A 16,018-nucleotide genomic window follows, 5' to 3' on the forward strand; every position below is an offset into this window, starting at 1 on the left:
AGCACTCAGCATTGTAAATTAAATGCTTCTTACAATTCTACTTCAAACCGACGTCAGAAGATATATCTAGTAACATTTTGTGATCCCAGATAAATTAAAATTCACAAAATGCTGGAAAGTAATAGAAAGTTTTTTAATTTTCAAATTTGTTGAGTTTCTTCGATGCGATAATGGTTGTCGAACACAAAACCCCAACACGGAGAGAGAGAGAGAGAGAGAGAGAGAGAGAGAGAGAGAGAGAGCGAGAGAGAGAGAGAGAGAGAGAGAGAGAGAGAGAGAGAGAGAGAGAGAGAGAGAGGAGAGAGAGAGAGGGGGGGGGGGGGGGCTTGATACGAGGGTCTTTGCTCTATTCAAGGACATTTTTGTTTACGTCGATCAGCTGTTGGGCGGTGAGCCACGTTGACCTTACGGGGACCCCATGGCCTTGAATAGCTGTTTTTAATTCTTCCCATTTGCGGGTCTTAAGCTATTATTTCACTTCCATGCCTAGGGTGTTTTTGTTTTGTTTTTACTTGATGATCACTTTTCTGGCTTATTTATTTATGAAATATTGTTTTTTTTTTTTTTATAAGCATACTAGATTTGAATCAATAACAACCAGCCGAACGCTGTTGATCGTGGCGGGTCATTTTACCTCAACCGATTTTCCTTACTAACGATTGGTTGATCCACAAGTTTGTGCTCCTCCTTACTCATAGCGAGTATCCAATAAATGAAGTCGTTGCAAACGGGACTCATGTAAACAACGTAGTTGAAGAAATAAAAGCAGAGATTTTCGTGGAAATATCAGAAAATATTACTGTGAATGGTTTCAGACAAACACTTCATAGGACTTAACTACATAGCACGGAACTGTTTGCAAACAAAGATATTTTTGTTGTGATTTCTAAGGAAATTTTCAGAATGCGTACTATTCAAGACTTGATAAACGAGGAAAACGATGGCTATAATTCAGGTATCCACACTAAAATGTAAATAAATAAATAAATAAATAAATTTTAAAAAATGAAAACTCACATGCAAATTTACAAATTCGTTTATTTATTTATGATACATTTTTCGATTGTATAGACTGAATACTTACGTTGACACAACAATTATATTATTTTCATTTTTTTTTTTTTTTGTGCGAGCGTTTTATTGCGCAATATCCACTAAACGTGCTCAAAGTGCTTTACAAGGGGTACCTGGTCAACAACAACAACAACACTTAACATGTAGCACGAGACTTGACGCCTGTTAAACGATATTACGATCTTTTTCGGACAGAGACAACGCTGTCAACGGCCAGGAGCTGATTTTACAAATGAGTACGGTGAGATAATTTGAGTGAAGAGCCATTTCCAAGGACTCAACTATGCGCTGAGCGAGGCTCGAACCCAGGACCTTCCGATCCGAAAGCAAGTGTTATACCATTAGACCACATAGCCGCACAATTTCTAGATAATGATAATAATCATAAAAATAATAATGATCGCCGGGCACTCATTTGCAGGTCTGATAACCCAATTAATTATGCGCTCCTTGTAATGGAAGTCTCAAAAAATGACGCTAAATTTTGCCCATTACTATTAGATTCAGCGTTAAACGAGGTCAATAATTGCGTTCGAGGTCAGACCTGTATACACGTCGATAATAATAATAATAATAATAATAATAACAATAATAATAATAATAATAATAATAATAATAATAATAATAATAATAATAATAATAATAATTTTATTATTATTTTATTATTATTATTATATTATTATTATTATTATTATTATTATTATTATTATTATTATTATTATTATTATTTTTATTATTATTATATATTAATAATAATTGAAAGTCTCATCAAAAGTTCATTTATTTCTACTTAACAGATAATTCGGATATTTCAATGGGCTCCGATATCACAGATGCTGAAGTAAGTTGATTTGTTATGCATTATAATTTTTTAAAGTTAATTTTTCCATTCATTAATTATTGTTTGTTCAATTTTAATAAGAAACATTTTACAAATTATTATATTCTGTGATTTTTACATGAACCTAAATGCTTATTCCCAGTAGAAATTTTTTATTTTTTACTCTTGACGTTGAAGAGTTTCAAAACAATGACAATGCCACTGCGACACAGTCACAGCTACCTCACGATATTATTATTATACAATTCTGTGGTCACTGCTACTGCATACTGCATTCCGTTAAAAGTAACAATGATACTTAACTTGTCGGTTTTGCTTACGAAATCAAAATTGTGTCCTAAGCTTCCTGAAATTTATAATAGGATATTCGTGCAAAATTATTTGAGACGGCTTAGTGACAAATTAGTAGTTGGAAGATGTCATTCCTTCAACCGTTTTATTACTTTCGGCATCGGGAAGAATGAGTCTGTGAGTTGTGAGAGTGAGAGTGGTGTATTCATTTGCCTTTGATCTGTGTTGTATTATCTATATCCTGGTTAGGATCATTGATGATTCTTGTCTGTCTACTCTAACCAAAAAAAAAACAAAAAAAACAAAAAACAAACAAAAATAAAGACACGTCCACTCGCACCAGTGCTCAAGGGCAGGGCCATCTTTGTATCAAAATCAACAAATGAAGATGATGATATTAATATGTTCATGATGATAATAATAACAATGATAGTGTGTTTGCGTGTATGTGTGGTGTTTGTAAGTTACGATAAAAAGATAATAATATGTTTGTAAATCACACATCTTTATGTTTATCATTATTATCTTTCCATCAATAGATTTTTAGCACTATTATTAATGGCGTTGAGTTGAAGGGATTTCATCCTATTTAGCTCTATACCATATGTCATACTATGTTATGATGTGTTACAGATTAAAAGATGTAGTGTGAGTTAATAATAATAATAATAATAGTGATAGTAATAATAACTAATCATAATTTACCTCCTATTTTTCAAGAATGTACCAATGTGCATATGATTGCAAAACTGATAACCAAACACAATCGTGGGCTTGTTTCAACATAGATAGTTATAATAATTACAATCAAGAATCAATCATCCATGGTCTTTCCTTTTGAGAAGTAGGTATAGAGACTCCTTTTTAAAAATCACGGAATCCAATCATTGTTCACTGATTTATTTTTGAAAATCGGGATAATGATTTCAAAAGCTTTATCTAAGTGGTTTAATTTAGCCATACTTTGTATATCTGTGTGTATGTGTGTAAGTGTTTTCATTTGGGTATGTGTTTGTGAGTGTTTTTATTAGGTACTTATATATATATAGGTGTGTGTGTGTGTGTGTGTGTGTGTGTGTGTTTCCACTTTATTTTTGTAGTCAATATGATGAGTGTTAAATCGTTTTCTTTCCCAAAATAGAAATTGATATAATAGTGTTATTCTCTTTCAGACTGAGTTTGGTATACTATTTGATGTAGATGGAGTATTGGCTCGTGGCACTAACCCACTCGATCCAGCCAAGAAGGCAATGGAAAAACTAAAAGATTCTGAAGGAAAACTCAAAGTCCCAGTTGCGTTTGTGACAAATGCTTGTAATCGGAGTCAAGACAAAGCCAGACAAATTGAAAAATGGTTTGATATCCATGTACGTGTATAATGCATTTTTTTTTTCAAACGTGATGAATGAAAAATCATCTGTCTTTTTAAAAAAAATAATGCAGTCCACCAGAGATCAGAGCTCAAGACAGTAAAAATTTTGTTGACTTCAAATAAGTTTTACATAGTCAACATTTATGTATCAACTATACGATTTTGAAGACTTCAAGTCTTTTCCAGTATTAACAATATTCAATAACAGCACTATCATTCACTCTTTCTTTCTCTCCATTGTTTTTCTACGGAATGTGCAAATGTGGACTCCAGTTCTGGATCCTTGAATAAAGGGGTTGCTTTAAAGATGAACAAGAATAAGGAGATGATGACTTTCCATAGATATCAATAAACTGACTCTTAATTTGGTCGCATTATTAAAAACATTTTTAACGTCATTAACATAATGTTGTCATTGATAATCCAATCATTTATCAAATGTTTCAAGTCTCATTTTTCCTTATCAAGTTATGAGTTTATGACAAAAGGTTGTAATCATTCATTACATTTGCTTTCATTCATGAAGCAATGATGAATAGAATAGAAGTCAGGTTATGCTAGGAGTATCACTCAAATATGTAGAATGTAATGGAAAAAAGCAATCAACATTGAAGTTAGGAAATTACAAATGTAGTATAATTATTTGAAACTTTTAATGAGTAACCTTTTACAGAGCGCTGTTGAAATATTGCTCTTTATTATTTTGAATAAGTTAACTATAATATTGCGATTACCTCACATCAACTTTAATATTTAATCATTGACAAACCTATAGTGACAGTGTCATGTTAAATTGTTTTGCAAAAGCATGCTTACCCCTGCAAAACATCCTCTTTTCAGGTGACACCAGATCAAGTCATTCATGCCCCTACGCCAGCCAAACTCCTTGACCAATTTCACTCAAAGCACACACTTGTCATCGGGCAGGAGCACAGATTAGAAATTGCTGAAGAGTATCCTTTACCAATAGATTGAGTATTCTAAATTGATTGAAAATATAGTAATATATATATATACTTAACCTCTATTTTTTTCAATATAAGTGTCATCTGTAATAGCACATCTCAAGTATTAGTTAAGTTTGGACAAAAGTTTTACCCAATGTTAATGTTTTAAACTTGGCAGGTCTGATTACATGCAGGGCAGTTTTTTTTTATTAATTACCTAGTTAAAATCAGTTTTACACCAGACGCATCAATCCCAAAAATAAAAGAGAGATTGATTATTACACCTTTTTTTATGGCATTTTGTCCCCATTCATTCCATACAGCTCATTCTTATTATTTGTCAATATGTCTGAATTTACCTTAACGCTTTTAAGTCTTGGTTTCTCAAACCTCTGTACCATTGATGACGTGAAACAGGCCTACCCTTTTCTTGATTATGTTGACCATACCAATAGAGTCAAAATAGTAAGTTGTATTGCAAGAGAATTTCTTATGATATGACTTGATCTCTCATTACTTGAAAATGGATCCATTTTGGATAGGTTTAATAGTTTTTAAAGTTGTTGTTTTTTGTTTTTTTTTATTGGAAATATTTTCTCCCAAATAGAAATATATGTTTATCTTATTGTAATATAATAATCGATTATTCTTACCGAATGAATCTAATCATTAATGAATAGTAAACTAACTGCACTTTCAGTGTCATCTTTAACCTGTCAAATGATTTAAGACAACTGTTGATAATTCATGAAAATATTTCTTTTATTGCAGGCTAAAGAAAATCCCAAGGAGGACATTAATTTTCCAAGAGTAGAAGGTAAGGCATAATTGAGTAAAATATGTCTTATTTTGAATATATCTCACCAGTTGGAGAATTCATGGAATCATCTTTTAACAGCACATTTCTATAAACGTTTCTATCAAAGTGACATATAACATGTCTCTCTTATTCTATAATGTAATAGTTCACTTACTTTAACTGGCGGGTAACTTTGTGAGAGATGTTTTGATTTAATGCTCAAGGCTAATCTAAGTGCATATTTGGTGCTAATTGTTTTAAAAATAGACACGCTGAAGTCAAATAAGTGCGTTTATGAAAATGGCAAAGTTGGCTATTAGAAACTGTCAGCTACTGGGATAAATTTATATGAGAATAATTCTGTTACTTCATCTTTTGCGAATTGTGTTATATACTAAAGGTCCCTAGTTGGAAAAAACAAAACTGGAATATTTTGAGCAACAATTTTATTTGTAATGATAAAATTGTCTTGGAAATCTAAAAAAGGATGTCGATTTACTATATGTTTTTATTTTTTTTTTTTTTTTTGGTTATGTTTACAGTTGTCCTTCTAATTGGTGAACCATGCAGATGGGAGACAGATCTCCAGCTGCTCATTGACTTGCTATTGACAGAGGGGAAACCAACATCAGCCCCAACTGATATCCATAATGTTCCACAAATACCCTTAATAGCCTGCAACCTAGATCTGATGTTCATGGCAGAAGCATGCATGCCACGTTTTGGCCACGGGGCTTTTCTCCTTTGTTTAGAAGCTCTATATAAGGTACAACATCTTTTGAATATTTTGTCTTCCACTCTAAATTTTAACACAACTTTTTGTCTCTCTTTTTCTTGGGCATCTATTAATACAACTCAGCTATAAACCTAAAATCTGTGACAACCCCATCATCTTTCCTTTTACAAGTGCTGAAATGATATTAAAAAACGATGCAAGTATTAAGTCCTAAAGTCAATGAAAAGGCAAATCCAATAAATTTACTTATTTACCAAATACTAGTAAACTGTTACGTATATATTTATACCATTGATAGCTTAGGCAACTTAGCCAGAACTATAAGGAATTACACTAACATCCCAGGTTCCCTACCCATACTCCCTCTCTCTCTCTCTCTCTCTCTCTCTCTCTCTCTCTCTCACTCACACAAACACACTCACACACAGATAATTGCTTGATCTATATACTAAAGAATAAAAACATAGAAAACAACAACTGTTATTCTCTACAAACATTTTTTTTTCTACAGAAAATCACTGGCAATGATTTGTCGTACCAGAACTTAGTGGGTAAACCATGTGAGATTACATACCGCTTTGCAGAACATACAGTAGCCAAAATTGCCAAGCAGATGGGTTTTAATAAACCACTTAGGAGATTGTACTTTTTTGGGTAAGCATTCAAGTCTGATCAAGATTTGTTTTTTTACTTTTTTATATTTTTGAATGTGTCATTGTGATGAAGAGTTATGGTCTTGGACTCACAACTTGATGTAAATTATGTTCAAAGGACCAAGCCGGTGATTTGGAACAGTATGCCTTTAAGTTTAAGAAAGGCCTTTTGCACACATCTGTAATTAATTTAAATTGAGAAGTCTGTCAGGTGTAAAATAGGTCGTCTTTGTTTGAAAATTGTAGTAGTTGTTATAAGATTATATGTCTCATCCTATGGGCTAAATGTACATTATTCCATCATCAGGAGATTTAAATGATCATAAAGCATGGTTTTCATTACATGGATGTGTGCATTATACAAATATTCTTTTCATATTTTTTTTCCTTTTCCTTTTTTACTATCTGACTCATTTCTGGCCATACATATAATGAGTGATTGGTTAAGAATTGCAGCTTTAGAAAGGGATTATGGACAAATGATATGAGATGAGATTGTGTCGAGTCAATGATTAAACTCAGGTTCTTACTTTGAAATGGTTTTAATATTTATATCAATAATAAGTAGTGATAATTAGTGCTGCAGTTAGCTGAGTGGTTCTGTCGCATCCTGGAAGAAAGTCAGGGGATGTTGGATCACAATCATTGACTGGATTTGTGACAGTAACTATCAGAACTCTGGACTTGCTGTTGCATTCTTGAGCAAGACTTTTTATACACATGTGTGAATGAATACCTGGTGTATGCAATGGTTAATATTTTTAGAGTCGACTAGCAGGTGACTTTTAGATTTTGAAATGGAATTTGGTTTTGTATGGCCTGTTTTGGGAATTAATGAATAATTGACAGCACTTTGAAAATGCTGAAATGGGTAATAGGCTACTTAAATAGACATCTTTATTTTTTATATAATAATTGTACTCATTTTCTCCCTTTTATTCTTGACAGAGACAACCCAACAGTTGACATAGTTGGTGCTAACTTGTATGACCGATTCATCAAGCAGAAAGACCCTAATGGCAACAACTACGAACTTCCCGTATCCAGACTAATTCCCAAATCAGAATGTCTGAATGAACAGACAGTTGAATTTTGCCATAGTCTTTTAGTGGGTACAGGAGTGTACAAGCACAAACCAGACGAAGAGTCAACAAATTCAATCACAACAAACAACAACAAAAAGAGTGTTCACCATGGCCATCGCGACATTGCTGATGAACCAGAATTAACTCAGCCACACAAATACGTCCACGACGTCCACGAAGGAATCGAATACATTTTCAGGCGAGAAGGCATCAGATTGCACTAAGTGGTCTATTTATATATATATATATATATATATATATATATATATATATATATATATATATATATATATATATATATATATATATATATATATATATATATATAATATGGGTTATTAAGCAAGAATGTGAAATTATAATGAGGGAATTAGATAGTCGTGAAAGATAAGACAACTATATGTCTGATGTTTTTACCTCAATGCCTGTGTAACTGTGTAATAGGAGAAAAAGTGACAGAGAAATTCTGAGAGAGGTTAGGGATCTTAAGAGAGGAGATGAGAAAGAGAGAGGGTTGGAGAGGGAGAGAGAAGGGGGAAGAGAAAGAGAGAGAGACTTGTGTCACTGACCATAATTATTTTAAGACGAATAATGGCACACATTCCTAGTATTGAATCTAATCAAATATTATGTCACCAATGATTTCATTGCATGATTGCATCTTCATGATCCAAATAATTGCTTAATGTTTTTTTAACCTTCAGATCTTATTCTTATGAGAAGAAAGCTGGTTTTATGTGATGTCCTTGTTACACAGATTTAATTGTAATATTATACCATGAATTATAATGTGATTCATCTAGTCATGGCGTATATTACGCTAATATCAAAGTGTTAATTGTAAGATATGTGGGACCCACGCCAGATAAAAACATTAGATTGAAAAACTGGCTGTGGTTATAGAAACTAGGTCTCATAATAAAGCACGTAACTCCTGGTAGAATAAATTTATAAAAAGGCCAGCAGTATGACAGTGAAGCATTTTAGTATAACTTATACAGTATTGTGTCTTCTTTCATTTAATGATTGGAAATAAATGCATAAAATATAAATAGATTTCATTTTCACATGTTCTATTTTGGAGCCTTGTCTTACACTAACATAGACAACATGGAATAGTTTTTTTAGTTTCTAGTTTGTTTGTTTGTTTGTTTGTTTGTTTGTTTTTTTTTTGGGGGGGGGGGGGGGTTTCAAGTTGTTTTTTTTAATTCTTTTTTTTTTTAATTCTCAAACTTGTTTCCATCACTTAAAGTAATTTTCAACGAAGAGAGATATATAGATTGGAAGTCTCATTTTAATATAAAAATGGATGACTTATTTTAATTTGTTTCCAATCCTGTGCATGAATAGTAGTTCTAACTAGTCTAGCTTGTGTTCATACCTGTAGATCCAAAGGTTAAATCACATTTTATAAATATTATAATATGAATTATTGCCATGTCAATATATTATATTGATAGTTATTCATGAAAAATAATCTGTGATACAATACTTTAACTTGACGCAAGACAACTTGTACTTCACTTTTATTGGTTGTTCTTTCTAAAGAAATTCCATTGTTTATGATGTAAATATTAATGTAAGCTTAATTCAATATGATGTAATTTTTGTAAATTTATATATATTTAAAAAAAACAGTGATTACTTCAACTTATGTTTTAGATTCCATTCTTCTTTGTAAATCCAGTTTGTTTTAAATTTCTATTAAAATTCTATTTCTATTTCATTCATTCGTCCTTATATTTTATTTTATTCTGATGAAAAATACTTGAATCATGATGGGGTTTTTTTTTTTTTTCTTTTTTAAAAATTTCTTTTAAGTTATTGTATAGTGAGTTTTTGTCACTGTCAGTGAATGAGATTTTGGTTTAGACCAAGCCGTGACTTAGACGTATATTATTTTTATTTTTGGTCTTCTAAATTATCCCTCTTTAACAGATTAGGTCATATGTTTTGAAGGTGTTTGAATGTACACCTTCTAGCAGAAACATTTTTTAGCAATCTCAGACTTGAAACACTGATAAGGTGATCTTCAAATAGTAGCCTTGTATCTTACATTTTCATATCAGCTTGTCAACACAAAATTATTAGGACCATACCATCATCTTCCTTTTACCGGTGCTGACACAAACGAAAAGTCATCAGCTCTTTAAAATGTCTTAAAATCAAACTATCCGCCTATCTATATTTCAGTGTTGTTTTTTATTTGTTTTATTTTATTTTTTTGGGGTTTTTTTTTAATGCAACATTTTTGGTATGACACTGGGCTTGCGTCATATAGCTCGTGGATTTGAGTCCTGTTGTGTATGGCACAAACTTGTATCCTTACTTTGGTGTAAAGTGGCTGGTAAGGTGGTATGCTGGGTGGGGTCCTTTGAATTACCATGGTGGGCAGGAGGTCACTTGCTTTGTCTTCTATCCCCTTTATCTGTTTCCTAATTGCTTTCTGTCTATGTTTCGGAATGGGACTGCTTGGTTTTGTCCTGGCCTTTCCGGAGTCCATGGCTGAGATGGAAACATTCAAAATTTCTAGTATTAGTTTTGGGCGATGATTATTTCCCTTGTAATTCATCTCTCTGTTATGTATTGTTAGTTATCTTTTCTTTTTGAATATATTCTGTAGAAATTTGCGTGTATTCATTTTGATGGGATCTTGTTGTGGTATCTGGATGAGACTTTTATGTGATCTCAAACTAAGTTCACTGAAAGTGTGCTCTTGGAATCTACATATGTTCCCCATTGGAACCAGTCCCCTTTATCTTGCTTTTTCTTGGGTACTTTTACTTGTAATTTTAAAATATTTTAGATATCCCACTTTCTTCGTTTTTACTGGCACTGAAATGACCTAAATATGTCGCAAGTGCCTTAAAACCCCAAAAAAGGAGCAAACAAACATAAGGTGGTATAAATTGCCTTGTGTTTGAATGTTGTGGGAACATTTAATGGATATTGAGCTCATAACGGCTCAATTTTTGTTTATGAACGCTTTATCATGCATAGATCATTGAATTATTCTTAAAACTTTTGAAAATTTCAAGAACATAAACTACACACACACACACACACACACAATACACACACAAATATTGAAGTTATGACTTGATAAAAATATGTGACTGACTCTCCGAAACTGGTACTATGTCGAGGAGAAGTCAATGCTGATAGTTGAATCTATCCATTGTTTAATTTATATCTTGTACTTGTGAGAAGATTTGATGATTTAAAAAATTGTAATAAGTGTTGAAATAGTTAGATACTATAAAATGTGTTTGTGGGCCTATTTTGATCTGATGAAATATTTCAGATTTTAGAAAAAACATTTTATTGATAGGTATGCGATGCGTTCCAATTTTTAATGTTAACAAAACAAAAATTCTTACTGGAGTATAATTGAGACTTGGTTTAGAATTGGAGTGCGTATTTTGGTATTCGTCATTCGCCAATTATTGTGCATTCGATTAATCTCTAATCCAGATCATTATCGGGGCATTTCTTGTAATGAAAATAATAATAATGATGATGATAATAATAGTAAAAATCTAATAATCATAATAATAATGATGATATAATAATAATGATAATAATAATAATAATAATAATAATAATAATAATAATAATAATAATAATAATAATAATAATAAAATAATATAATAATAATAATAATAATAATATAATAATAATAATAATAATAATAATAATAAAAATAAAAAATAAATAATAATGATAATGATATAATAATAATAATAATAATAATAATAATAATAATAATAATAATAATAATAATAATAATAATAATAATAATAATAATAATTTTAAAATAAAATAATAATAATGATAATAATAATAATATAAAAATAAAATAATAATATTAAAAATAATAATAATAATAATAATAATAATAATAATAATAATAATAATAATAATAATAATAATAATAATAATAATGAGAAGGAGGAGGAGGAAGATGAGGATGATGATGATAATAATAATAATAATATTTATTGTGGAGCTATGATCACGTGACATCAAAAATTGTTCTTGAACATTTCAAACAACACCTCAGCAGAAACAACATGGGCGAAAAGTTTCAATCATTTCACTCTCCGGAAACTGCCCTCCTCCGAGTTTTTAACGACGTCTTAAGATATATCGGTGTATTATTAATTGTGTGTCGTATTGTATGTAGGTGTTGGGGTGAATAGTTATAACAATAATTAGGTGTTGTCATTTTCGATGTTTATCGTCGACCGTTGTAATAGGATTAAAATAGCTCATTGTTGTTTTTTTCTTCTTAAAATCGTAAAACGTAAACAAAAATGGTCTCAATAGATGATAAAATCCTTGCAAAAATTTACAAAACTTTAAAATATTGCTAAATTCATTGTTTAAAATTCACGAAATTTCGTCAAAAGCAGCACAAATTCATAAGAAATCCTCTGAATATGAAATAAAATTCGTCCTATATAAACATAACACTTAAAACAGCCGTAAATGCAATAATTTTAAGAGCTCTGTGAAAAGCAAGCCTTCCAGCGCTGAACACATTACACATTAGTAATAGTGAACATTTTGAGATATTTTGAATTATTCAAGGCATACAGAAAAATAACAAAAAGGGGAAATAAAGGTGGAAGGAAACAAAAACAAAAACCAAGAGAAGCCAAAGAAAAAATCAAAAACAACTCAGTCAAATTAAAATGCCAAAATTTAAATCCTACTAATAACAATGACGGAAGGCAATGGAAAACCACCGTCACTAACAAACTTTCCCAGCTGTCCCGAACACGTTGAACGTTTCAAACTGGTGCGAAATGAAACAATCACATTGGCCACGTGGAATATACGTACATTAAACCATTTAGGAAAATTTGAAAACGTTTTTAAGAAATGAAAAAGTTCCAAATTAACTTCCTTGGAATCTCAGGAACGAAGTGGAAGGGAGAAGGAGTATTTAAAGAAGATGATTTTGTATTGTATGATGCAGGTGGAAAACATCATGAAAAAGGAGTTGGAATTCTTCTAGACAAATCAACGTCAAAGTGCTATTTAGATCATGTTGCAATCTCAGAAAGAGTTATTTTAGTAAAGTTGAAAGGAAACCCGTTTAATGTTAATATTATTCAAATATACGCCCCGACATCAGACAGTGACGAAAACACAATTGAGACATTCTATCAAGATATGGAACAAGCATTAAAACAATGTAAATCTGATGAAATTCATTTAATATTTGGTGATTTCAATCCAAAGGTTGGTAACGAGAGAGTTGAAAATATCGTTGGCCCCCACGGACTAGGTACCAAACATGGTAGAGGGGAAAGACTTGTCGACTGGTGCAGATTGGAAACCCTTACTATTGTCAATACATGGTTTAAAAACCACGATAGAAAGAAGTGGACATGGATAAGCCCAGGTGGCCTATATAAACATCTGATAGGCTTTATTCTGGTCCAACATCGATTCAGAAATATCGTACGCAACGCAACAACTATTCCAAGCGCAGATTGTAATAGTGACCACAGACCTGTCAATGCCACGCTAAAAATTAAACTTAAATAAAGAAAAAGAAAGTGGAACCAAAACTGCAATTAGATCTATTGAGAATTAACCATCAAATAAATAATGATTACAAAGAATCTGTGAAATAAAAAAGTGAAAACTTTACCTCAGATATAAACATAGTATAGATGAGTACTGGAATCAAGTATCGAACTGCATCACAGAATCTGCAAGAGAAACTATTCCATCTGTGAAAAAAACACGAACCAAAACGTAAGTGGATGGATGACAAGATCTTGAAACTGATGAATGAAAGACAAAAACTAGAACGCAACAGCAATGAATATAAAGAAGCTTATAAGATTATAAAACGTGAGTGTAAGAGAGCAAAGGAAGATTATATTGAACATGAATGACACAGAATTGAAAAACAATCTAACACCAAACAATTCAACCAGTCAATACAAGATCTAAGTGGAAAACGCCCAGCCGTACAAGGAAATGCGTTACGCAAACGGTAATATACTTATCGACAACGAAATTTTGGAACGTTGGGCAGTATACATAAAAAATCTATACGCGGATGACAAAGGAGGGACGAGCTTGGATAAAGAAATCTCTACTGTGAACACGGGTCCCCAGATTATGCGAGAAGAAGTAGAAGCTGCTTGCAAAGAGATGAAAAAGGGGAAAGCGGTAGGCCAAGATAGCTTCTCAATAGAATTGATTGACGCCCTCGACGATCTGGGAATAGACATTCTGACAAAAGCCTTTAATGTCTTATATGAAAAGGGTGAATTGCCTAATGTCTTAAGACAATCGGTATTCATTACGATACCCAAAAAACAAGGTACTATTGACTGTGACCAACACAGAACAATCAGCAGAATGAGCCAGGCCACAAAAATTATGTTAAGAATACTTATGAAAAGAATGAATGAGGAGCAAGATCTCTCCAGAGATAAGTGACGAGCAGTTTGGTTTTGTTAAATAAAAGGGTACGGTAAATGCAATATTTACATTGAAAACATTAATGCAACGGTCAATCGAAAAACAAAAATCACTTTGTCTATGCTTCATTGATTATTCCAAAGCTTTTGATTCAGTACAGCACGATACGCTATTCAAAATCTTAGAGAAGATCGGTATAGACAGTAAAGACCTTCGACTTGTGAAAAACTTATATTGGAATCAAACAGCGTGTGTCAAACTGGATAATGAAACATCGGACTTCTTTAACATCGAGAAGGGAGTAAGACAAGGTTGCGTCTTATCATCGGACCTTTTTAACATATATAGTGAAATAATGAATACCTGGCAAGTTGTGGAAAATACCTGGTAAACGCGCCCGGGGGAGACAAAGAAAAACACTCATAGACCAACTGAAGGGCTTCACCAACCTAACAATCCAAGAGCTGTTTGAAAAAGCAAGAGACAGGGAGGAATGGAGAGAGATAATTCATGCAGTATCCGAAGCCTGGACCAGGCATGGAACCTAGAAGAAGAAGAAGAAGAAAGTGAAATAATATATTCAAAGAAATTGAAGATATGAAAGGCGTCGTCGTTGGAGGGCAGAATATGAATAGCATAAGTTACGCAGACGATGGTACTCTGATGGCCTACTCTCCAGAACACGTGCAGAAAATTTTAGATATAGTGGTGTGCAAAAGTGAAGAGATGGGCCTGAAACTAAATATTAAGAAAACCGAATGCATGGTGGTCTCAAAGAATGACAACAACGCGACCTTCCACTTGTCAAGCAAAGGAGAGACCATCAAACAAGTAAAGAAATTTAAATGTTTAGGCACTATCATCACCCATGACGCACGTGACATAGAGGATATAAAACAAAGAATAGCAATAGCAAAAAACGTGTTCCATAAAATGCGACCAGTTGTGTCAAACAACAACCTAAACTTGAAGACCAGAATGAAAGTAGTAGAAACATATGTTATAAGTACCCTTTTATACGGTTGTGAAACGTGGACGCTTGACATAGAATGTACGAGGAGGTTAGAGGCATTTGAGATGTGGGTGTATAGAAGAATGTTGAGGGTATCATGGATAGATTGGTGTACGAATGAGGAAGTGTTGGAGAAGGTGAGAAAGAGAAGAATACTGATCGATAACATCAGAAAGAGGCAGTTACGCTTTCTAGGACATGTGTGGAAAAGAGACAGAATAGAAAAGATTGTAACATCTGGGATGATCGAAGGAAAGAGAGCTAGAGGAAGACAAAGAATGACTTATCTAAATAACCTAAGAATGACCAAATGTGACTTTAAAAGCAACACAGATTTCATGCGCACCGCAGAGGATCGTGATTCGTGGAGACAGCTGACCGGCAACGTGCTCAAGAGCACAAGCCACGATGGATGATGATGAAGATATATCGACGAAGGCAACCTCGTTTTTTTCAACATGCTCAACCTTAGTTCAGCCTTCGATACCATCGACCACGAAATTCTACTCCACAGGATGACAACACGTTTTGGTCTCTACACTGGTTCCAGTCGTGTCTAAAGGGACGTAAACAGTGTGTAAAAATAAGCGACTACATAATCTCATAGGAGAAATAACCACAGTCCTGTGTTATCTATGGAAAGAACTGCCGTATGGCGTGTCACAGGGCTCGATCCTTTGACGCATTCTCTTCCGCCTATACATGGAGCCATTATCTCATATTATTGCTCCCAATAACTTTCTGTACCACTTCTATGC

At 32.7% G+C, this 16,018-nt stretch overlaps 1 protein-coding gene across 5 annotated transcripts in view; it reads left to right on the forward strand.

Annotated features, from left to right (window-relative positions):
- Positions 1 to 8,060, forward strand: part of LOC144974961 (haloacid dehalogenase-like hydrolase domain-containing 5) — a 33,559-nt gene extending 25,499 nt beyond the window's left edge. For 2 of the 5 annotated variants that reach the window (XM_078918520.1, XM_078918525.1), the window contains 8 exons: positions 1,872 to 1,915; positions 3,379 to 3,573; positions 4,419 to 4,531; positions 4,900 to 4,990; positions 5,297 to 5,342; positions 5,867 to 6,090; positions 6,572 to 6,714; positions 7,662 to 8,060. In XM_078918520.1, coding sequence (XP_078774646.1) covers positions 1,872 to 1,915; positions 3,379 to 3,573; positions 4,419 to 4,531; positions 4,900 to 4,990; positions 5,297 to 5,342; positions 5,867 to 6,090; positions 6,572 to 6,714; positions 7,662 to 8,022 — 1,217 coding nt within the window. In that variant the 3' untranslated portion in view covers positions 8,023 to 8,060. Of the gene's footprint in view, positions 1 to 742; positions 972 to 1,871; positions 1,916 to 2,095; positions 2,201 to 3,378; positions 3,574 to 4,418; positions 4,532 to 4,899; positions 4,991 to 5,296; positions 5,343 to 5,866; positions 6,091 to 6,571; positions 6,715 to 7,661 lie in introns of those variants that run through there. The other 3 variants (XM_078918522.1, XM_078918524.1, XM_078918523.1) reach the window with 3 other exon arrangements.
- The last annotated feature ends 7,958 nt before the right edge of the window (positions 8,061 to 16,018 follow it).

The sequence above is a fragment of the Berghia stephanieae genome, chromosome 6 (genome assembly GCF_034508935.2).
Source record: "Berghia stephanieae isolate SIO BIC M18660-M18661 chromosome 6, UCSD_Bste_1.3, whole genome shotgun sequence".
NCBI lineage: Eukaryota > Metazoa > Mollusca > Gastropoda > Nudibranchia > Aeolidiidae > Berghia > Berghia stephanieae.